The sequence below is a fragment of the Carassius auratus genome, chromosome 36 (assembly GCF_003368295.1).
Source record: "Carassius auratus strain Wakin chromosome 36, ASM336829v1, whole genome shotgun sequence".
Lineage (NCBI taxonomy): Eukaryota > Metazoa > Chordata > Actinopteri > Cypriniformes > Cyprinidae > Carassius > Carassius auratus.
In genome coordinates, this window is record NC_039278.1 from 12,479,852 (window position 1) to 12,504,087 (window position 24,236).

At 35.3% G+C, this 24,236-nt stretch overlaps 1 protein-coding gene across 2 annotated transcripts in view; it reads left to right on the plus strand.

The window, feature by feature from the left end:
* Nucleotides 1-24,236, plus strand: part of LOC113055277 (FYVE, RhoGEF and PH domain-containing protein 5-like) — a 45,026-nt gene that overhangs the window by 16,181 nt on the left and 4,609 nt on the right. For both annotated transcript variants that reach the window (XM_026221452.1, XM_026221453.1), the window contains exons 6-12: nt 11,102-11,250; nt 11,637-11,793; nt 18,915-19,005; nt 19,133-19,183; nt 19,284-19,342; nt 19,619-19,690; nt 19,866-19,934. In XM_026221452.1, the coding sequence (XP_026077237.1) occupies nt 11,102-11,250; nt 11,637-11,793; nt 18,915-19,005; nt 19,133-19,183; nt 19,284-19,342; nt 19,619-19,690; nt 19,866-19,934 (648 nt within the window). The remainder of the gene's footprint in view (nt 1-11,101; nt 11,251-11,636; nt 11,794-18,914; nt 19,006-19,132; nt 19,184-19,283; nt 19,343-19,618; nt 19,691-19,865; nt 19,935-24,236) is intronic.

Below are 24,236 nucleotides of genomic sequence, written 5' to 3' on the forward strand. Positions count from 1 at the left end.
AATGCTGCAAATCCTCACAACACATGCATATAATGAAACGCGCTGCAAATCCTTCACAACACATGCATATAACGAAACGCGCTGCAAATCCTTCACAACACATGCATATAACGAAACTCGCTGCAAATCCTTCACAACACATGCAAATTAAGAAATGCTGCAAATCCTCACAACACATGCATATAACGAAACGCGCTGCAAATCCTTCACAACACATGCATATAACGAAACTCGCTGCAAATCCTTCACAACACATGCAAATTAAGAAATGCTGCAAATCCTCACAACACATGCATATAACGAAACTCGCTGCAAATCCTTCACAACACATGCATATAACGAAACTCGCTGCAAATCCTTCACAACACATGCAAATTAAGAAATGCTGCAAATCCTCACAACACATGCATATAACGAAACTCGCTGCAAATCCTTCACAACACATGCAAATTAAGAAATGCTGCAAATCCTCACAACACATGCATATAACGAAACTCGCTGCAAATCCTTCACAACACATGCAAATTAAGAAATGCTGCAAATCCTCACAACACATGCATATAACGAAACGCGCTGCAAATCCTTCACAACACATGCATATAACGAAACTCGCTGCAAATCCTTCACAACACATGCAAATTAAGAAATGCTGCAAATCCTCACAACACATGCATATAACGAAACGCGCTGCAAATCCTTCACAATACATGCATATAACGAAACGCGCTGCAAATCCTTCACAACACATGCAAATTAAGAAACGCTGCAAATCCTCACAACACATGCACATTAAGAAACAATTAATGAAGCATTGCAAATTTATTTTCATTAACCTTGAAATTATATTTAGCTGAGGATATTAAAGTTAGCCATCTTAAGTAACGTTTTACATTTAATCATGTAATAATTCAGCTTATAGGCTAATAATATCCAAAAGATAAAGGAATCATGCAATCAGGGTGTTAAAAAAAAAAGCTTGCAGTTCACCAACAACTCCACTGACCAGTAGCCACTGTACAATAAGCAAATCCCAGCTGGGACGACACTTTTTGGGAACTCCTTGAAACATTTACATTGTGGTCAGTGCTATTTGCAGCGCGTTTGTTAATTTGCATGTGTTGTGAGAATTTGCAGCGCATTTCATTAATGCATGTGTTGTGAGAATTTGCAGCGCATTTCATTAATGCATGTGTTGTGAAGAATTTGCAGTGTGTTTCGTTATATGCATGTGTTGTGAGATTTTGCAGCGTGTTTCGTTAGATGCATGTGTTGTGAGGATTTGCAACACTTGTGTTGTCAAACTGATGAAGATGTTTTGTTTTTTTTTGCTGGTGTTTTTTCAATTTGCATGTGTTTTCTTAAATTGCAGCGCATTGAGCTCTCTCGGCTACCGTATAATACCCAATTTATGTGTGTTGTTAAGCAGAGGTATGCTATTACTTTCCTAATCAATCGGACTAGAACATCTTAAGAACTAAACAATGCCATAGCAACACCCTGGGAACCACCCTAGTCTTACTGTAACATAATTTCATTGATATTTGCAAGGGCAAAACTCATGGATTTGAAATGACACAACCTTTGTAAAACAGCTAGATTTGATTTCATGAGAAAGGCAAAGGTCCTGTAAAAGGGCTCCCAAATTAGTATTGTACTGTTGCTGTCACATGTGTATTCTGTCTTGGCAACCAATTGCAAATGCACAAATGTACATTGAACCTTTACACACATATGTTTACACACATTGAGAGACACACACGGGTGGGGTTTTTTACAAGCCATTATCCGTGTTGTTTCAGTAACTGAGACTTCCTGGCCTTGACAACCTTGTCTTGAAAAAGTCAGCCTGTGAGTGACGCAATACCTACGCACCAGGCTTTTGTTTTGGGAATCTTCACGTGAGCCTTGTCACTTCTAAACATAAAAACACATCAGTTGTGTATGAGGCGCCGTGTAGGATTTAAATCAAACTTCGCTTATCAATACATACATAAAACACGTGCATATACACCTATAAATTACTCGCATATACATGCATACTACTGAATGTTCAAAAATACATATATAAAATACACGTGAACACTAATATGAAATCGATACCAATACATATAATGTTAGCAATGTATGCATACACACTTGTGAATAACTTGCGTATATAAACTTGACACGTGCATACACCTACAGACACTCACATATACATATTAACTTGATCCATGCATATACACCTATTAAACACTCGCACATACATATAAACTCGCTGCATACAAACACACCTGCACATACTCGCACATACATATAAACTTGATCAGTGCATATACACCTATTAAACACTCGCACATACATATAAACTCGATGAGCGCATACACATCCACAAAACACTCGCGCATACATAAACAATAACATTTACTAACGTATACAGTTCAGATGAGAAAAACATGTGTACATGTATATATGCGAGTGATTTCATATGTGGATGTGCGTGAATTTTCAGTATAAACGGAAGGCATTTCAGTGTAAACGGAAGGCGTTTAAGTGTGAACGGAAGTAACCAAATTTGCAATTATGGACAGGGATCTGTGTCATTCCTAATCGTTTGCTCAGTCATTCAAAAAAAAAAGTTTTTAATAACAAAACGAAATCGGAATGTTATATATATATATATATATATACACACACACACACATGAACTGGAAGATTCTTGATCACATTTTTTTTCCCCCAAAACTGATACATTTAGTAGATAAAATGTACTCTATAGTTAAAAAAGGTTGTAAAATGTCTTTATACACTTTGTTTTTGTCTTTAATCATATACTGCATTGTGGTGCACTTTGAGATGAATTGTCCACAGACCATGCTCTTTTTTTTTTTTACAATACCCTTTATTCACGAAACATGTTTTATTAGGTTGTGCTTGATTTGATTACCTTTGATTATCTTGATTTCAAAATTGTGGATTTCAGGAACAGAATGTAGTAAAACTTTAAAACTGGTTAATAAAACAAAATTTGTATCAAACAAGGTTTTTTTTTTTTTTTGCATATGATGTTTAACTATTACACTGATAAAGTACACATCCACCATCCCCTACATCAGATAATAAAAAACTTAATTCTGAGAAGGTTGGGTTTACCCATGTCTTCATGTATGTGTGCAGTAGTGGCTCATATATAACTTGAGAATGAGTCTCCCCCATTAGAAGAGCTTCTGCAAACTAGGAACAAAATAACAGGCAGAAGTGCAAGTATCAAACTCTGCTGATTTGTAACATATACATTAATTACAAACAAACATTCTCCACATGAACTGTAGGCTCTCATGCACTTCCATGTGAAACCTTTTTTAAGGAGAAAAAAAAAGTTAAATAGTTGTTACTGCATACGAGTCTTTATATATAGTTCTTTATTCTCAATGACACCAAATATCTCAGACACTGAACATTTCATAACACCGGCGAGTTCAAGGACCATAATATCACACTCGTCAGCAGTAAGTTAATTGGCAGTTTCCATCTAGAAAAAGGTGAGAATTTCACAATTTCACTTCTATGCAATCTTCACGAAATAGTCCCAGTCCCACTTGAGCTTAGCCATTTTCAGAAATAAAACCCTTTCGCACATGAGTTTAAAATATTCTAGCTAAGCCCCAGCGTGAGTTTCTTTAGGCGACCGTTATTTTAGAATGTACCGCCTTAATGTTTCCATGGCGACGCGTCATGCTTGTCATGTGACACAACACAGCCACAATAGATCTGTATGACACATGGATCGCTTTTATTTTGTTTTGTTCAAAATATTTGCAAACATACTCACTATATTATGAAGTTATGATATTCCGATTCTGTGCAAATAGCTTAAACACTTAATTTTGAAAATGGCTAAGTTCACTAGTGGGACTTAGTTGGGAACACATTTTATATTTTTTAACTAGAGGCAAAACTGTCTCTCTCCCTCTCCCTCTCTGTATGTGTGTGTGTAACGTTAACTTGCATAGCGTTTGGAAGTTATTTCGTGAAGATTGCATAGAAGTGAAATTCTCACCTTTTTCTAGATCGAAACTGCCAGTTACTTTACCACTGACAAGTGTGATATCACGGTCCGTGAACTTCGCCAGCGGATGATCGCATCGTTTGCGGTGTTATTGATGCTTTGTATGCCACCAAGGCTCGAAGGCCGAAACAAAGTGCGCGATTTAGATTGTGTTTCTGACTGCAGGCAGAGACTGCAGGTGAGCAGGCAACACAAACTGATGGTAATTGATCTTATAATAGTGGGCGAAAAAAGAACATTCCGCAAAATGCTTCAGGTGTAGCACAGTCCCGGTCCATGATTGCAAATGCGGTATTTAGACAGGTTACTTCCGTACACGCTTAAACGACTTCCTTTTAAACTGAAACGCCTTCCGTTTACACTGAAATGCCTTCCGTTTATACTGAAAATTCACGCACATCCACATATGAAATCACTCGCATATATACATGTACACATGTTTTTCTCATCTGAACTGTATACGTTAGTAAATGTTATTGTTTATGTATGCGCGAGTGTTTTATGGATGTGTATGCGCTCATCGAGTTTATATGTATGTGCGAGTGTTTAATAGGTGTATATGCACGGATCAAGTTTATATGTATGTGCGAGTATGTGCAGGTGTGTTTGTATGCAGCGAGTTTATATGTATGTGCGAGTGTTTAATAGGTGTATATGCATGGATCAAGTTAATATGTATGTGCGAGTATGTGCAGTTGTGTTTGTATGCAGCGAGATTATATGTATGTGCGAGTGTTTAATAGGTGTATATGCATGGATCAAGTTAATATGTATATGTGAGTGTCTGTAGGTGTATGCACGTGTCAAGTTTATATGTATACGCAAGTTATTCACAAGTGTGTATGCATACATTGCTAACATTATATGTATTGGTATCGATTTCATATTAGTGTTCACGTGTATTTTATATATGTATTTTTGAACATTCAGTAGTATGCATGTATATGCGAGTAATTTATAGGTGTATATGCACGTGTTTTATGTATGTATTGATAAGCGAAGTTTGATTTAAATCCTACACGGCGCCTCATAGTTGTGGCAATAAACCCCAAATAACTTGTCAATATGAATGAATTGACTCGAATTCCGACCTTTATTTTGACGGCACTGAGAAAGGCAGCGACTGAGCGCACACAATACTCACACTCTCCCTCTTGTTCGCTGTCTTTGTTAATAGTTCTGTCTAATATAGATAGAAGTCTGTCTAATAATCAGATAGAATGGTTAAACAAAGGAATTATATAACGATTTATTTTATGTAAGGCCTATTAGTAATTGAAAGGCAAACATTACATTTCACAAAACTTGCAAACTTGGTTGAATCCAGCTATGAGATCTTGTGAAGTGTTCATTTTTATCCAGCATGATCACGTGTTCTCTGCGTGATGGTCAGTCCATGTAAATTTAATGCTTTAAACTTTAAACTCGTGATTTCAAATTATGCTGCACTTTATGCATTTGCTCACTGTCATATTCATGTCATTTTCACTGTGTGCTGTATGTAAAATGAGGGTTACCCTGGCTTGATTTGAAAAATATGATTTCCAATGCACACAAACTTCCCAGATACTGAGTGCCCTATTGGTTACAGTGTTTACTTTTTTTATATTTTAATCTTATTAAATATGTATTTATTTGTGAAAAATACTGTAATCTAAAGAATAAGTATGATTCTTTTACACAATTATTTTTTTAATCCATTGTTAAATGATTTCAAATTTCTTAAATAATAATAATAAAATTATCTGCCCTCCTGCTTCCAAGATATTGGCATCGGCTGTCAAAAAACACATATCGGTCAACCACAAGTTAAAATAAATTATCTGTATGGTATTTTGAGCAGAAACTTCATAGGCACATTCAGGAGAGCCATAAGATTAATATTACATCTTGTAGAAAGGGTCATAAAAGGTTGCCTTTAAATAAAAAGGAAAAATGGTGGCTTGGCATCAAGCTTAAATGACTTTAACTTGTATTTCAAGTTAAAGTTATGTTTTTATGGTTTTAGTTTTAGTTAAATATAATAATCCTGAGCTACACACACACACACACACACATAATATATTTTAAAGAATGGTTGTGTACATGAATGTCAGTGGTTTAAAACAAAATTGTTCCCTCTTGACTTTTATTGGATGCAACACCGCCACTCCCTACATGCAGAGTATGCAGTCTGCGTAGGGCACCAACCTGGCTACTGTTGTAAAATGTTGAGAGATTCAAACAAATAGTTATCAATAAATAAAATTTAAAATAAATTTAAATTTATGCATTTAGCAGACACTTTTATCCAAAGCGACTTACAGTGCATTCAGGCTATCAATTTTTACATATCATGTGTTCCCGGGGAATCAAACCCCCAACCTTGTGCTTGCTTGCTTGCTAAGCAGTGCTCTACCAGTTGAGCTACAGGAACACTACAAATAGAACAAAATAAAAAAATAAAGACTGCAAGTGATGTCACTAGCGGAATTGCAAGTGTCTGAGAGTGCAAGTCTGAGAGTGCAAGACTGAGAATGCAAGTGCAAGTCTGCAGCCAGACCCTACTCGTTTTTTTCCATCATCATATTTGAGGAAGGGGGGCACAACAATACAATCCTGCTTAGGGCACCCATTTGGCCAGCAGTGGCCCTGATTGGATGAAAAAAAAAACATTGTATGGACATTTTTTTAAATAAATGACAACAGAATTATTTTTCTTTTTGGGTGAAATGACCCAAAACTAATCTCATAGATTCAGATTCATAGACTTCAGAATCTGATTAAAGGAGCGTTTTACTGTGTGTCTGAATTCATTGGTTCTTCACACTATACTTAATATTGCTCTGTCATGTACTGTTTCCAATTTAAATGATCATTTGTTTTCATTAGCTCTCCCACTCTTGACAGCCAAGTGTCTTTCTAACCTTGTTCCCTATAGGGCCGTGTGTGTTTGTGTGTTTATGTGTTTGTGTGCGCATGGCTTGCAGGGCCCGTGTGAGCAATGAGATTATCCGGAAAAATCTGTAACCTATTGTTTTAAACATTGCCCTCTATACTGTAACCTCATGATCAGATTTAGCACTTTTGTTTTCATGATTAATACAATATGTATCCCAATTATCACGTTGAGGTGGGGCTGAAGGAGCAATTTAACACAATCCAGTGTGAACTAGAGTTCTTCATATGGTGCACCTCTTGTAAATTACTGTACTTCATATTCACCATTTTAATTGCCTCATTTGAATAAAATAAGCCATAGTCAATAGAATCGCTGTCCTATTAACGACTAAAGAATGCTAATCATATACATTCCTGTGTGCCTCGTATGCATATGCTGTATTGTATTACTGTAGAACTGTTATTATAGCTCCCCTTATTCATACATAACGCTGTGGATTTGAATTGAGCAGCATAATGGGAGGGATCGTGAATGGAGCAAAATGAATAGGCATATCAGAGCATTGCTGCAATAGTATTTCATGTCTAGCTTTCTTTGGGAGAACGTTCAGTTTGATATTGATGTGCTATAAATATTAATACTGCATTTAACAATTAGTGAATATGTGGAAAAGATAAAGATTTCATTAATCACCCTCTCTGTGCTGTGCGGAATAATAATGAGCTGGAGGATCTGAGTCACCTTGATTCTCTGTCCAGTATGACATCATTAAAGGTGTCATGATGCTGCTAAAAAGAACATTATTTGGTGTATTTGGTGTATTGAAATGTGTTTTAAGCGTTTTAAGGTTCAAAAAACACATTATTTTCCACATACTGTACATTATTGTTTCTCCTCTATGCCCCGGATTCTGAATCGTGTCGATTTTTACAAGGCTTATCGGTCTGAAAAGCGAGGTGTGATCTGATTGGCCAGGTATCCAGCGCGTTGTGATTGGCCGAACGCCTCAAGCGTGTGACGGAAATGTTACGCCCCTTAAAATAATGTCTGTCCAGCTGGAGCGACGAGACATAAAAATAAAACCCATTATAAATGTGATATAAATATGATTTCAATTCGTGTCCTCTTTTGGAAGGGCAAACAAAGCAGTTCTCAACGAAAGTTCTCAAAGTCTTTCGCAACGAAACAGCGTCACACACCTCTACCTTGAGTGAGCGAAGGTCGGCTTGAGAACACACAGCGTCTATACGACATATCGGCAGCGGCAACAACAATACTACATCGAGAATAGAAGGTACGCCTTCTTTCTTTGTGTGAACATTTGGAGTCTTTGCAACTTTACAGTTCTTCTTTATGCACTAAGAGCTTGTAATACCCCAAAGAGAAAGGAAAAATTTAAATCGCATCATATGACCCCTTTAAGCCAGTGCTGGCTGCTGTCAACGGTGACTTTAAGGGTGTTTCCTTCCCCACTGTGGAATGGAGATTTATACAGTTTTTAGGTTTAGCATACATCTCTTAAATGTCCTTGATAGTACTGTTTGTATCTATAGGTGAAGAAGCTGAAGAAACAAAGCAAAATAGCTCAAATAGAGTCACTGCATTATATTTTTTTAATAAAAATGTATTTATTTTGTTCTCAGTGAGATAAAAGTAAATTGAGATCAAATGGAGACTTTTCCTTGGAAGTTCAAAAGAACAGTGTTTAGTTGAGATAGAAATCTTTTGTAATATTATGTCTTTGTCGCTTATGATTTTTTTTTTTTACGTCCTTGCCGAATTAAAAAAAGAAAAAATGTACACTATTTTATAGCTACAAACACATACTTTATGTCAACAATTGTATATATATTTTATTTCTAATTATGAATTTTAGGGAAGAAATCAGAATAAAAATATTTTCCTGGGTTTCTTGGCTTGTCATTCTTTCCATTTATTTATTTTATTTCTGTTTTGTGTACTCTGAAAGGAACAGAGTGCTCCATCAGAACGCTACAGGACAGAACATGTGCTCTATTGTTCCATTGTTTGTTATTGAATAACACAAAAATACTAAGAATTTCCAGAACCTGTCCCTAATGGGAAGTTTTGCTTTTAATTCAGGTTGCTAGTCATGTGATTTTTGAGAATTTGCAGCTTGGTTAATTTCTCTTGGTCTTGAGCGAGAAGTGAATAGCATGGAGAAGCATAAACGCAAATGAATACAAGTTATTTCCCACCAGCCAGTTCATTTCTGTGTCGTGGTTTATGCATCTGACTCTAGAAAGCAATAAAACTATAATGAGACTTCATCAAGGCAACTGTAAAACAAAGCACTTTCATTGCAATGAACGTCTGGAAATTTGTCAGGGAGTTTCAACTATTGAAATGCTATTGGAGGAAACAAGTTTCATAGTACATAGGAGGACTGTAAACAGCTCTGAGTAATTTATGAGGGCATTGACAGATGCTGACACGGCTGTGATCAATATGCATTGATTCATGTGTGAAGCTCAGAAATGAATTCCAGCATACCTCCAACCAGCATGATTGCTTACACATCTGTGTGCGCATGCATGTCAGATTTTGTTTTACGTCATCACTTTCCTCATAACGGATACACATACTCTATCGGCTTTGCCTCTGAAGACATTTCAGAGAAGATTTTACCCCCTTCTAGGCGATTCATTAGGTAAATGACGTGTATGTATAGTAGGTCAAGTAAATAAATCCTCTCTGGATCTAGCCATCAGGCTAGCGGTCCCTGAACAGGTCAGCTCATGGCCGCTCAATTTAACGGTCTGTTATGGCCAAAACAAATATATTCACCAGAAACTAATAACATGATCCCTCGACGGGTGGTATTGTGGGCAAAAATTATGTCAAAGTTGGAGGCTTGTGCACAGCTTTTAGCTCAGTCCAGTAGCTTAAGCCTGGAAGCTCATCCTGAGGGATGAATATGGTTAGAGCTCAATTTTTTTTTTTTATATGTATTTGCACGGAACTCTGGATCACTTTGTCAAGTTGGTATAGTTCTTTGCATTTTTTTTTTGCCACTGTTATTAATATAAATAATGAATATAAACAATGAATTCTACTGTATATCACCACTTTGAATGCCTAGCACAGTCACGGCTATCTAGCTGTTTTATTATAGAACAATATCCTTATGATGTTCAATCCAGGTGTTAGGCTATAGAATATGTATCATGTACTGTAACAAAATTTTTGTATAGTTTATTAAGTATGTACAATACTTAATGTGAACATCTGTTCATCAAGCTTCATGCATACTCAATCTAGATGTATATTACTGTACGTTTTTTAACAATAATTCTAATCATTTTTTATGTACATTACAGTATGTTTTTGATTAAATTTACTAATTTATTAACTGTCCTGTTTGATATTTGTGTATGTATATAAGTTCCTAGAGCTTCATTCCAAATTACGCGTGTTTGCACACTTGTCAATTAAAGCATATTCTGGTTTTGAAAATGGACTGCAGAGTCCTCTGGAATGGATTTAAACATGATCAGTTATGTCACTAGTACGCTTTTATTGGCAGCTGAAATCATCATACAGAACAAAATATTTAAGGGAATAGTTGAACAAAATGTAAAATTTGCCTGAAATGTACTCGCCCTAAGGCCAAACAAGATGTAAATGAGTTAGTTTCAGTACAGATTTGCACTGGGTGCCATCAGAATGAGACCGAACAGCCGATAAAAACATTGCAATAATTCACAAGTAATCCTCACCACTAAAGTCTGTCAATTAATGTCTTCTGAAGTGAAATGCTTTATTATTATAAGAAACAATTTCTTCATTAAGACACTTTTGACATTAAACCATAGTGACTGGCTAAAATACCAGTCCATAATCCATAATTAAGCTTCGTCTCACGTCACTGGTGTTGTGTGAATTACTTTTTATGCTTTTATCAGTTGTTTGAACTCTCATTCTGATGGCACCCATTCAATACAGAGTATTCACTGTTGAGTGATATAATGCTAAATTTCTCCAAATCTGTTCTGATGAAAAAACAATTATGAACCATCTTGAATGGCCGGAGGGTAAGTCAATTGTCAGCAGATGTTCATTTTTGGATGAACTATTCCTTAATAAACCTTAGCATTTATTGTTGAACTATGTAATTTTGTGATTCCTCATGCCAATCCATGTTCTTCCAGGATTTCAGGGCGGCAGTGGAGTCAGCAGGAGATGATGAGTTACTTCTGTTAGAAAATGGGAAGTTGGACGAGATCCTGAGCACTCTTCCTCAGGCCTACCACCTGCACAATGAGATCCTCAGTGAGCTAGAGACCCGCATTAAACATTGGTGAGAACACATAAACTCAAGCACATTACACAGATAGACACTTAAATAATGCACAATAGCAACTGCAAAATGTACACATTCATGCACACATTTTATAGCATGTCATTCCATAAAAAGTCCTTATTTGTGTTATATATAACATTTATCTTTTACAAGGTGCTAATGCATGCACACTGCATCTACTGTACTGTATGCATCTCCCCACCTGACCTGAGCCACATACTAATATGGACAAGCTGATATGTTCTTGCCCACATTACATTACACACTCTTATCTCTTTCATAGCAGTACATGTGATGCTACAGTAGCACAATCCATTATAATGCCAGCATGAGTGTCCTTGGATGCCCTCTTAGAAGTTCTCATTTTTCTCATTCATCTTCAGGGAGGACAGTCCGAGAGTGGTTGATGTCATATTAATGCGCCATGCTGAGTTTTCTTCCTTCGCGACCTACATCTCAGACTATGACCGCTGCATGTCACTTCTGGAGGAGACCTGCAAACAGAGTAAAGCTTTCGAGGATCTGGTCAAAAGGTTTGAGGTGAGTTCTGACACGCAAATGTGGGACTTTTGCGTGGTTTGTTTGGGAACTGATCACAATTTGATAATCTGGAGGAAAAAAAAATCAGCAAATCAGCAAGAAAAAACTTTTTATTTATACTGTGGAAATGAAAAAGCACATTTGCAAATGTAAACTCAGAATTATTTTTAAAAAAAAGTCTGAATTGCGTTATTTAAACAATTTATAAAAAACAGAATTCAGACTTTTCTTTTTACTTTATATCTTGCAGATCTGACAATTGGGAGAAAAAAAGCTTTTATTTTTTATTCTATTTTGTATTGGTGCTACCAGATTTTTGAATGCTTGTATACATGTTATTTCACATAATTTATTAATGTAATAAATGTATATAATTTTAAGATATATTTGTATAATTGTTTATATAGTATTTTTATGTAAACAAATTTCTAAACAACAATATTTATATTAGTTTTGTTTTAAATATGAAATATCAACATTATATGTGTTAATGTTGCTTAATAATATTTTATTCATATTTTTGCTTTTAAAAGAGTGTCTTCAAAGGCATATTAAACTTCGTTGTGAACTTGGTATTGAGAATCATAAAATCTGGTTTCATCAACTGCTGCAGTTTTGGTACCTGCAGGGTAGTAGGGACTTAATCAGTTTACCGTGGCAGCCATATTCACAACAGAGGCTCCGGTGCATAATTTAATTGGAGGATGCTTGGTGGAGTCACTGACCACACATTTCAGTGGTGATCGGGATCACCAACGACAAGAAGCCAGCTGTCCTCGCTCATTAATATGCATGAGCATCTGTATTCAGAGAAACCTCCGCGGGTGGTAGACTCAAAATTAGACCCTCAATGTATAGCAGGAAGAGATCAGGAAAAGGATTAAGAAAGGCTTATTTTGCCTTTAAATGGTCTTTAAATGTGGCATTGTCTTCAGCTTGCTCAAACTGAAAAGTAAAAATGTGGGTAGATTTCTTCTTAAAAAATGAACTAAGCTTAATGAAATGCTCACAGGTTTGTGAAATAACTTAAGGAGGCGTTTTTGATATTTTTTAGATCAAGGATTGCATCTTTAATAATGTGTGACAGCCTTCCATGTGTCTGTTTTTTCATGTGGCTTCAATAGCAGAGGCTTAAGATCCAAATAACCCCAGAGTAATGAAACAAGATTAAGATGTAATTTCTGTTTATAACAGCACATATTATTCTTCACAAAGCGTTTCGACATAATGTACTGTAATTCATTTCTGGGTGTGAAATGTGCTCACTCAGTCCTCTCAGTGAGTCCAGGTCAGTACGGCTGCAGTAACACTTATAGGCTTTCACTGGGTGATGTATGTACTGAGCATCACTGGTTGCCTCTGGTCACTCCGCACTAATGAAACCAATAGAGCTGACTCTCAAACACACACAAGTCTACAACAAGGAAGGCTTTTCCTTACATTTCTCTTATCCTTCTAGCCATTTGTCTAACCACCGCTGACTTGTTTTATTCACCCAGTCTGTGCTGTGATGCTTCTCTCGACTCGTTAAATGGGAGGAGATGCAGTTGTTTTATTGATCAGGGCCTGAAGGTGGGCAAGTCAGGAGTTTAAACACTGCTTGACTTTATCAGTATATGCCACCATTGCAGCTTTGTAAAAATGTTAAATGTTTTTTAAATGTTACTGGATCACTTCATCAAGAATATGTCTGGGTCATATTTCACCCCAAACAAAAAAAAGAACAACTAATTATGTTTAAAGAAATGATGCCTGGTTGAGGCACTATATGACTTTATTCCATTATGAAATTTAAGCACATTTTTTTCCCAATACTCATCTTAAAAATGTCATAATCTGTAATAAAAAAAAATAAAAAAATATTAAGGGCCCTATCTTGCACCCAGCGCAATTGACTTTGTACACCGACGCATATGTCATTCCTATTTTGCACCCGCGCAAAGCGCGCTTTTCCCTCCACAGAAGCACGTCGCTAAACTAGTGAATGAACTTGCGCTCCCTGGGCGGTTCAGCGCAAAAAAGGAGGCGTGTTCCGGCGCAAACAATCCCTGGTGCTATTTTGCTGTTCCATTAAACAATTGCGCCACTGACCAGAAAAAACCTAGTCTAAAGTCAGTGGCGCGTTGCGCGTTGTTCATTATGCTATTTTAAGGGCGCATTCTTGACCATAATGTATAGCGTGCACAACGCGCATACACTTTGCTCATGTAATCTACACAGATGCAACAGTTATTTTTGCAAATCATAAATTGTTACACTAAAAAAATATTAACACATGAGATGACGGAAATCACTGTGAAATCTTGCTTACAAATTATTCAGGCTAATTGTAGTAATTAAGGATCAGACCTGTTTGTCCGACAGTGGCAAGACATATATGTATATAAGGACATCTGACAAATTTGTTTGTCCGTCAAGAACCAGGAAAAAAAAAAAAAAATCGATGAAACAATTGTGGCAATTTCCTCCCACGCCTGTTTAACCGACGCTATTTTGGGTGGGTTTCTCCCATCCCCATACAGCACAACTTCTCTGTCTTTCACTGCTCTTACAAGAACATCAGTCTCCTCGGCTGTGAACCGCTCCTGGCGTGCGCCTGGTAAATACGCCATAATAATAGCAATCCATAATGGAACTTGCGCACCTGCTTTTAAAGGGAATGTTGGATGACGCTCCGATTGGTTTATTTCACGTTACGCCCAAACCACACCTATGAATAATGAAGCTACTTCAGACCAACCCATTTTAGATTTGCGCCGGGCGCAAGAGCCATTTATCCCGCCGGGAAAATAGCAACAGCGCCGAGACCCGCCCACAAAGTTACTTGCGCTTCGCGCTTTGACACTTGCGTTTCAGATCGTTAAAATAGGGCCCCATGTATTAAAGTGCATGACTCAAAGACTTTAAAAAATAATATGCTGTTTTACAGTAGTCTTTTGAGCTTCATTGAGAATAAATTTAATAATAAAAAATATTTAAAAAAATGTATGTTTAATTGACAGTAAAATAATTTGAATTTGAAGAAAAAAATAAAAAAGAATCAGATTTGGTAGTAAGGGAGTATTTGGGAGTATTAAAATAAAAAAATATTTAATTTAATCATAAAAGTATTATTGTTTTGCATTAATAAGAACAGTTACTAATAATATTATTCGTTCATTTCTTGTTAATTTCATTTTAATACACATTTGACAGTAAACCACTAAGTGAAGCATACAATATTTACTTTTATTAACAACAGTAACATGCAAAATCAAATTTTTTTATGTAGAAAATGTATATATTCTACTCTTATTAAATGTACCATTATTCTTCTATAGGGTTATACGTAACTGATCGACAGCTTTAGTGATCAAGAAATACTCTTTATGTGTGATTCAGTTGCAAATTGAAGAAAAGCTTGTTTTTCAAGGCACTTTGTGACTTTTCTCACTACATACACAAAAAAAAGAGCAAAACTCTGACAAAATGTGATTTCTTGATCATTTTATATTTTATAATAGTGATTTTATAATTTCAAAATATAAAGAAAAAAAAAGTAGTAGAAATTAATGACTAATACGCCAATAAGTGCCACTTACTGGTTAGATACTGGGGATTTAACATATAGTTTTTTAATTCAAGTGTTTGTTCACCACAAAGTATATTTAAGTCATCCCATTAAAAATAACATTCAAATTGGATCATCATTATAAAGTTCTGGCAATAGTTGTAATACTTGAAATGCTTGGAAGTCAATGAAAAGTACTTGAATTTCTCTCTCAAAAGGTTGTACAAACACTGAAATAAATAATGTAAAAACATCTGACTATTTCTGCCACAACACCATAGTTATGATATATGATTGATGATTATGGTTATAGTTACTACCTCTGGTTTTCTACGTCAGCGGTGTTTGATCTGTTTATTACAGAACTGTAAACAGAACTTGCATGTTTCTCACTAGATCTCGAAGCCATTCTGCAGAGAGTTCAAACGCCTCTCACTGTATCTCCTGCACTGTGCAGTAACAGTGTCACAATATCAACATTTGTTCCCAAATAAACCTGTTCTGAGGTCGGACAATGCTGTGGTCGCACCAGTGCGCCAGCAGACTTTGTAGTCACAGTCTGGATCCCTGCTAATCCTAGGTGTTTTCTAAAAATATAAAATGTATCTAAAATATTTGTAAAATATTTGATTTATTTTAATACATTTTTTAATTGTAATAAAAAGTAACAACATTATTTTTATTTATTTAAAACTTTCAGGATGAAGTGTGACCTGGACATGCTTTTATGATATTCATCCAGATATATTTGTCTATCTGTTATATTTATCTTGTACATTAGGAAATTAATGTTGATTTTACCATATGAGTTTCAATGATGTGGCATTTCATATTAGCAAATTTGAACTTTCTGATGAAGAATACTGGATGCATTGAGGATAGAGGATGCATTAGGAATTCTCTTCCCTGGAGCCGAGCTTGTGTAATCTCATTCTGTGCCTGCCTGTACGTGCTGGGTTGTTGACAGAGATGAAGTATCTACAGTAGCTGATCTGATCACCACTGTGGTCGGATAAGATTAAACCCTGTTCAGCTACACGGTTTACGAGGGTTTTCACCATGAACGTGTGCCTGTGTGTTTATAAGGGTCTGGCCGTGTGTGTGCAAAATGTGTAAAGAGGAAGGAGACAAAGGTGGGCTGTGCTGAAAGAGAGTGAGAGACAAGGGAAAAAATTATAATTTTATATATATATATATATATTTAGAAAATATAAATATTTATTAATTCTTGCATGCAAAATCATGCATGCACTATGAACAGGCATGGTCTTTCTTTGCATGCGTATTATTAGTACACAGTGTTATTTTTAAGTTGTACAGGTGGAAAGGACGAGATAAAGACAAAACAAGACACTGAAACACATAGACACAGATCTGGTATTTAGGCAATGAGGCAGTAAAAAGCTAATTAGCCAAGCAGTCTTCTTAAACAACCATAATTAAATCAGCTGTCCACGCAGACGCTGCTTCAGCCGGACCAATGCCTGATTTGTGTAGCCTGTCTGTTCTCTGGCACGAGCCGCTGTTCACTCTCCTGGCTGTGTCCCAACTCGACCAAATATCTGCTCTTACACACATACACAAAGACTGGCCCCTTCTTCACCACAAATGTCAACTGGATTGCAGTTTGGTGCATGCATTCAGTATGAGGCTGTTCATTAGTTCTATTGCTTTTAACAATGAAACCACGTTGTGCTTAGACACACGAATCTGACAGGCTTTTATGGTCATGATGAGGCTCACTGCAGTGAAGGAACAATACAGAGAGGAAGTAATTAGATAATGGAGGACAGGTGCAAGATATTAAGAGTTGACGGGGAGAGAGAGAGAGAGAGGCTATGTTCACACCAAAACATAAAAGTACTTAATGTAGACTTTCTAATTTAGATTAACTTTGCTTAACGTAACATCATAAACACATTTCATAATGTTATTTAATATGATTGCATATTTTGGTATAACACAAAATAATGTGCATTAACATTAACCTTATAATATAGATTTAGTGTATCAGTATTTATTTTAAACAAGTCTGTTTTGTACCTTTCTGTGTAATCCTTCATAGTGCAATTTACTGAATATTTTATACATTATTAAATTGTACTTAATGTCTGAATATTAAGTATTATATACTAATATGAAGTATTTGTTTTATTTCATTTTATTAAATTCAGTGTAGCATTAACTTTTTTACTTGTATTGTTACTATATTTGTAATTCAACAGTTTTCTGAATATTTTAAATATAAAATATTGTATGTGATTTTATTTAATATCTGAATATTTGAATAATTCATATTTTATTTTATTAAATGCAGTTAAATATATTATAAAACATTAAATATAATAGAAATTTCAACATAATTTTACATTTATTCAACCTTGGGTTAATATTATTTAAAGATATTTCAAGGTAGATTTGTGTAAAAACTTAATGAGTCAGTATGTTGTATTTTCTATGTAATTGTCAGATTTGTTTTTTGTTTTTTTATCACATTATCATCAGAATAACAGATCTGTGTTGGATCATGCAATGGATAAACTGCAATGTAAACGTAGACTAAGAGAAGAGAAATAAAGAATGTGATGGATATAATGTGAACTATGTTGATGAAGAAAGCGAGGTTATCATAGAGACACAGGGAAACTGAGAGAACTGTCATGGAAAAGATAATGAAAGCCGGAGGGTGTCTTTCTGAGGGGTTGCGGATATGATGTTGTTGCAGGTGTGCAAACCGGACAATCATTGACTGTGTTTCTAAATTTTCAAGCCACAACTCATTCACACCCCTCACAAGGTCATTAACAGCATCTCTTTTCCCTTTCCTCGTTTAAGATCTCAAGCATTGTCCCATGTCTCTGGATGTCTATAAGTCTAAAATGATTTGCCCTTATGTGCCCTTTACTGAGCTCTCACATCCCCTCTAGCTCCTCAGAGCTAGCATGAACAATGATGTGTCAAAGTCAATTAGGCCTTGATTGATTTCTTCTCACCGCATGTTTGACTGATTCACTTGTTCGCTTTTTCTCCAAGTGATTGATATAATTGGAATGAAATTGGATGGAATGAGGCGTACTCAGGTTTTTGTGAAGCAGGAAAAAGGGAAGGTCATTCAATAACCTTAAAACTGGCTTTTCTAAGTTGTGCCATTGTGATCTATGATACTGTATCTTGTGAGTCAAGAGGAAGCACAGGTGGCATGCAACTCTTGATTGTATGATTGTGCATGTGTTTGTGTTTGTGTTTTGGATTTTCAAAGATTTTAGATTTCTCTTACTTCACCGCAGTGACATCATGTAAAAACAACAAAATTGCAGTTTCTTTAAGTTAAAAAGGTTCTCCTGAGGAATAACATTTTATACATTTTTCAATAGCTTGATCTGCTATAAGTCTTATGTTATATGGATGCCGCATTACTATTTAATAATGCATTTTTTATTTATTTTCAAGACCTTCTGTATGCCTGTGTTTAGAGTTATAATATGTTTGCATGCATTGTATATTGTGTTTTTTATGTGTATTTGTGTATTTTATGTGCCGTTTCTCATATGCATGTGTGTTTGCATTCCAGACACAGAATGTAGAAGGAGTTCATGTTCCTCTGAAACACCAGCTGCTGCGGGTTATTGTGCGAGTGCTTCAGTACCGCATGATCCTCACAGGTGAACCCTGCATGATTCAAATATTTAGTCCAGATAACATTTTTCCATTATTTTCACATTTAGTTATTTAAGTAGAAGATGTTTTGTCTGTTTATCAGTAATTTGGTTTTCATATCATTCTACCCAGACTACTTAAACAACCTCTCTCCAGATTCGAAAGAGTATGAAGATACACAAGGTATTGTCAACTCTCTCTCTCTAACACAATGATGGCCACTGATCATGTTTGACCTGTGAAAACACTAATTGTGCTTATGGCGGCAACTCTTCGTTAACAGCTGCGCTGGTAATGGTGTCCGAGGTCGCAGACCAGGTTAATGACAATCTAAAACACGGGGTGAGTTGATTCTGTGTGAGAGCGTGTTGTATTGTTGATATATTATGTAAAAGAAGTGAGGGGATATGATGTCATCAAAGTGTCCCAGGTATCCAGAAACTAAGAGAGTAGTGTAAAATCAACCAGAAACAGGCATCTCCAAACACATAGCCATAGTCACATACAGACACAGAAACCTTATGTTTCTACCATTATTCATTTCCTTTTACTCATCCACAAATGAGAAACTTTGATTTTATAGTTCTATTTCTCATTCTTTCTCTATCGCAATCGCAGGAGAACCTGCTTCGTTTGGTGCACATTGACTACAGCGTAAGAGGAAAAAGAGACCTTCTCCAACCAGGAAGGGTAAATTTAGCTTCATATGCTGTATTTTTGGTTTGATGTTTATAGTTTATTATTGTTTTTACTCGCAGTAAAACCTGAAACATCAGTAACAGTTATTTGACAGTTTGAGTTATTTGAAGTGAACGACACAGTTACCCATAACTCACCTGGCCTATTACACCTGTGTGTTTTGCAGGTTTTTGTCAAGGAGGGCACTCTGATGAAGGTTTCTCGAAAGAGCAGGCAGCCCAGACACCTCTTCCTGGTATCTTGTCATGCTTCTCTCTACTCGCAGTGTGCTTAATTGTATTAAATGTCCGCTGTACTTGCAGATAATATAATACTAATTAAATATTAATGAAAAAGGCAACTTAAGTGCATCTAAAGCATGTTAATTTTCATCACTTTTTTACCATACTTAAGTACACTTTTAAAAAGTTTAATTTGTAATAATGCAATTGTCAAATAAAAATATTATGTTAAAGTACATTTTAAATCATTGTTTTAATTATCTTTTGTCATAAAGAAATACAGTTTTGATTTGTACTTCATCATGTATTATTTGATATTACTTTTAAAGTTAATATATTTTAAACATGCTAAATTGCAACTTCATCGTTACAAATGTGCAAATACAAATATATTTAAATACAAGTTTCATTAGAAATAAATTATATTTTAGTCTAGCATAAATGCTTGTCAGTACATTCAGAAGTTCACTTTGACCATAAAGGCAATAAAACTATTAAATCACTTTTAAAGACTTAAGTGAGTCAAAAAAGCACTCTTGAATAGTATTTCTGCAATAAGTACTCTTTTTGAAAGTATGTTGAAGTGGCTTTATTTACATTGCATTGAACAGGTGGCTTCAGGGCCGTTTGGAGCTCATCTGATTTTGCCCTCTTAGGTAGTTAGAGACAGGTATCTGTGTATCGCTGATATTTGGTCATTTAAAAAGGCAGTCAGTTTCCTAGAGAGTAAGCCAGCTGGGTTATGTATGCCATAACTGTTCACAAGAAACTGGAGGCCACATTAGCTGTAGCACAAGGCTACCCCCACCCCTCTTTATAGCACTCTTGTTTTCGAGGGTCTTACTTCCTCTCAGGATGTCTGCTGTTGGTCATTGGATGCCAGCTTCCTGTGCTGGGACTGTACTGACAGCACACTGAAGACTAGGCCCAGAGAACAACAGATCAACAGCACTGAGCCACCGCAGCTGAAAAACAACACTAAAAACAGGCTGAGCAGTCAGATCAGTTGTGTAGAGTCACTGAAGTACATTTGCTCCATTCACTTCCACTTTTGGTTTTCTGAACGTCTTAATGATAAGATATGATCATTACAGATTTGAAATCTTGATATTGTTTTGCTACAATGTTCTAAATAATGTTAAGTTACACAAAAAAATTATTTTAAATTGCAATAATATTTCACAACATCACTGTTGTTACCGTATTTTTGGTCAATTAAATGCAGCCTTTGTAAGCATAAGAAACGTAAAACATAAAAAAAAAAATACTGACTATTAACTTTTGAATAGTAGTCTATGTAGACCTTTAGGTGTGGAAAGAATTAATTCTCTTTAAAAAGCACATTTCTTTCCTTCGTTTTTTTTCTCCTTTTTATAAAGTTCTAAGAACTGAATAAACTTAATATCCCAAGTATTAAATTTTAGTCTATGACTAGGCTTAAGCCTTGTCTGTGAAACTGGGGATGACATAATATCATATAATAAATATAACATAATATAATATAATTTTTTATATTTATATTGTATATTTGGTATTAATTGTACATTGTGTGATTTGCAGCATTGTATGTGAGATGAGCTGGTCTTGGTGAAACTGCACTTGGCACAGAATTGTTAATAAAAAGTAATATTTTCACATTGGCAGTTTTTCTCTGAGGTTAAAGTTGTTAGAAGCAAAGCCGGTTTTAGTCTATGGATTTGATTTGACACCATTAGACTCATGTTCATACGGTTCAGTTTAATCCATGCTATATGTTTTATTTCCTTACTAGAAAACTAGCACTTGACAAATGTTAATTTTGGACTGTGTATACATACATACAAGAAGCTTTTCTGATATTGTGACACTCTTGGCTCTGAAGACCCTCGATACTGGGGTCTTTCTTCATCTTCTCCTGCTCTGTCCTCTCCCTGAATCGATCAAGTTCGGACTGGTGTTTTTATTTATGTATTTTTTAGAGAGAGCTTGTGACTGATGTAATAGAGTTCAGCACTGGCTAGGTGTAATATGATGATGTCAGAGAGTCCCCTGGTAATGATGACTCTTAAGAGATCGGGATTTAATTTATGGAGTTATAAGTGAATCAGCTCAAAAAAATCCTGCCAACCGTTTCCTCCGTCAAAACCACCCCTTGCTGCCTGTACTAATCTACAGTCAGCAGTAATCTACAGTAATCTTCTGCCCTACAACAGTTACAGTCAATGCATGCAATATCTTACATTGTGAACACTGAGACATGGTCATGGAAAATGTGACAGGGAATTTTTATTCTGTGATTTACACCATTTTGTTATTGTTTACTAAAGCTTAAACGTTTTTAATTGTTCCAAGTAAATCTGAAATGAACTAAAATATAAATATCAAATGAAAAACTTATATCAATATTAGAAATGCTACCTTGGCAACTAATTTAAATAAAATAGGTTGTTGATGTACTAAAATAATTCAAACTGAAATAAATAATCATTTTAATATATAAATAAAAAATAAATTAGGCTAAATAGAAATATTACTAAATGAAAAAAAACGTACAAAATGACAGAATACTGAAATTATTAATAAATACTAAACACAGTATACAAATAATACTAAAACAATGCTGGATTTACAGACCTGAAAAAGTCTTGATTAAAAAATATATTAAATTTGTATAATTTTCAGTAAATTGCATAAAAAAGAAAATCCGTCCCAGATATCCCTATAAAAATCATTATCCAGTAATCATGAACAACCAGACAAGTCGTGGTCAAGTACATTTAGCTGAGCTGAACTACATAAGAAATTTTCACAAATATCATACATCTTAATAGTTTAATAACAGGGAATTGTTGTTGTAGTTGTTTTTGCTACTGTAATTGTATCATATAGCTTTTGTTATTTTTTATTTTCTCTCCCATGTTTCAAGGGAGATAAACACACTAGTTAAATGCTGAGCTGAATTTAATGAATTGAAAAATGAGAATTTAGTAAATGTTTAAGGACAATATTGTGTCCGTTATATTCTCAGCTGTTTGAGGGTTGTTGTGGCTGTTGGTGTTGATGTTTTTGTTGTCTCTGTCCCGCCAGCCTTCCTCAGAGGCGTTCCTGGACCCGGCCTGTGAACTGCGGATGTTTGGGGCATGCACGTTGCGTGTCTGATGATGTCACCACTTTTGTTTGGAGCTATATATGTCTAGCAAAGACAATAGTTTGAAGTGTAGGGCTAGCTTGTTTGAGGGCATGAGTCTGTGTTCTTAGCACAGCTACTTCATTGTCAGGACCACAGCAAAGAAGAAAATATCCCATAAACTGTTTTTATCAAGCCCAACCTATTGTACTGAACATGTTCATGTACCGACCATGCTACACTTTTGGAAGAATGTGCATTGAGCAGACAGGAATAAATTAGTTCTTGTAAAAACTATTTAAAGCAGTTGTTTTCAAATAGGGGTCTGGGGCCCACTAGGAGGGCCTCTGCTAAATTCAAGGGGGCCTCAGGATGGCTTAAAATGTAAATAAATAAATAAAATGAGTTCTGAGTAAAATAATTTACATCATGTACTTACTATAGGTTTAGGTTAAGGATTAGTTGCTTGTAATTAGGCAGAATTTACTGTTACTATAGTAAGTGTATTTAACATGTATAACAAGGACACTGTAAAATATAATGTTACTGTGGTTTTCATCTATGGGGATGGGTTACATCTATGGTGGGGAGGGCTTCGAACATTGTAGACAGTAGGGATTCCCTTTTATTAAATCTTTTACTGCCTCCTTGTGGTAGACATAAGCATAACAGAGAGCAAGCATCACTATTTATTTGGCTCATACTGGGTTTAAATAATGTAAAATATTATTATTGTTATAGTTATACTATTCAATAGTAATAACATACTATAGTAACTCTAATATAAATGGATTAACAGAAGGCCAACATCACTATTACACTTGCTCACGTTTAATTTTAGGTTTAAATAAATTAAATATTAGTGGTAGTAGTGGTAGAGTCTATAGTAGTAATAATGCAACTAATTACTATAATAATAATAATATAATTGTCTTATTAAATAATTTAAACCTCTAATCTGAATGGTTTAATACACATTAAATAATTAAGTGCTCTATGCACTTATGTTATTTAAAATTGTGTATATAGTTGTACCCAGAAGATAAATCTGACAAAACCACCTTTTGGGTAGAATATATATATATGTGTTAAATATATATATTTAACACAGAACATGCTGTTTTGGGTTAGGTAATAGTATTTAAAAACAATTTCTAGTCTATGGAATGTCCCCATTTAGATGAGTGAGCATGTTTGTGCGTGTGTTGCA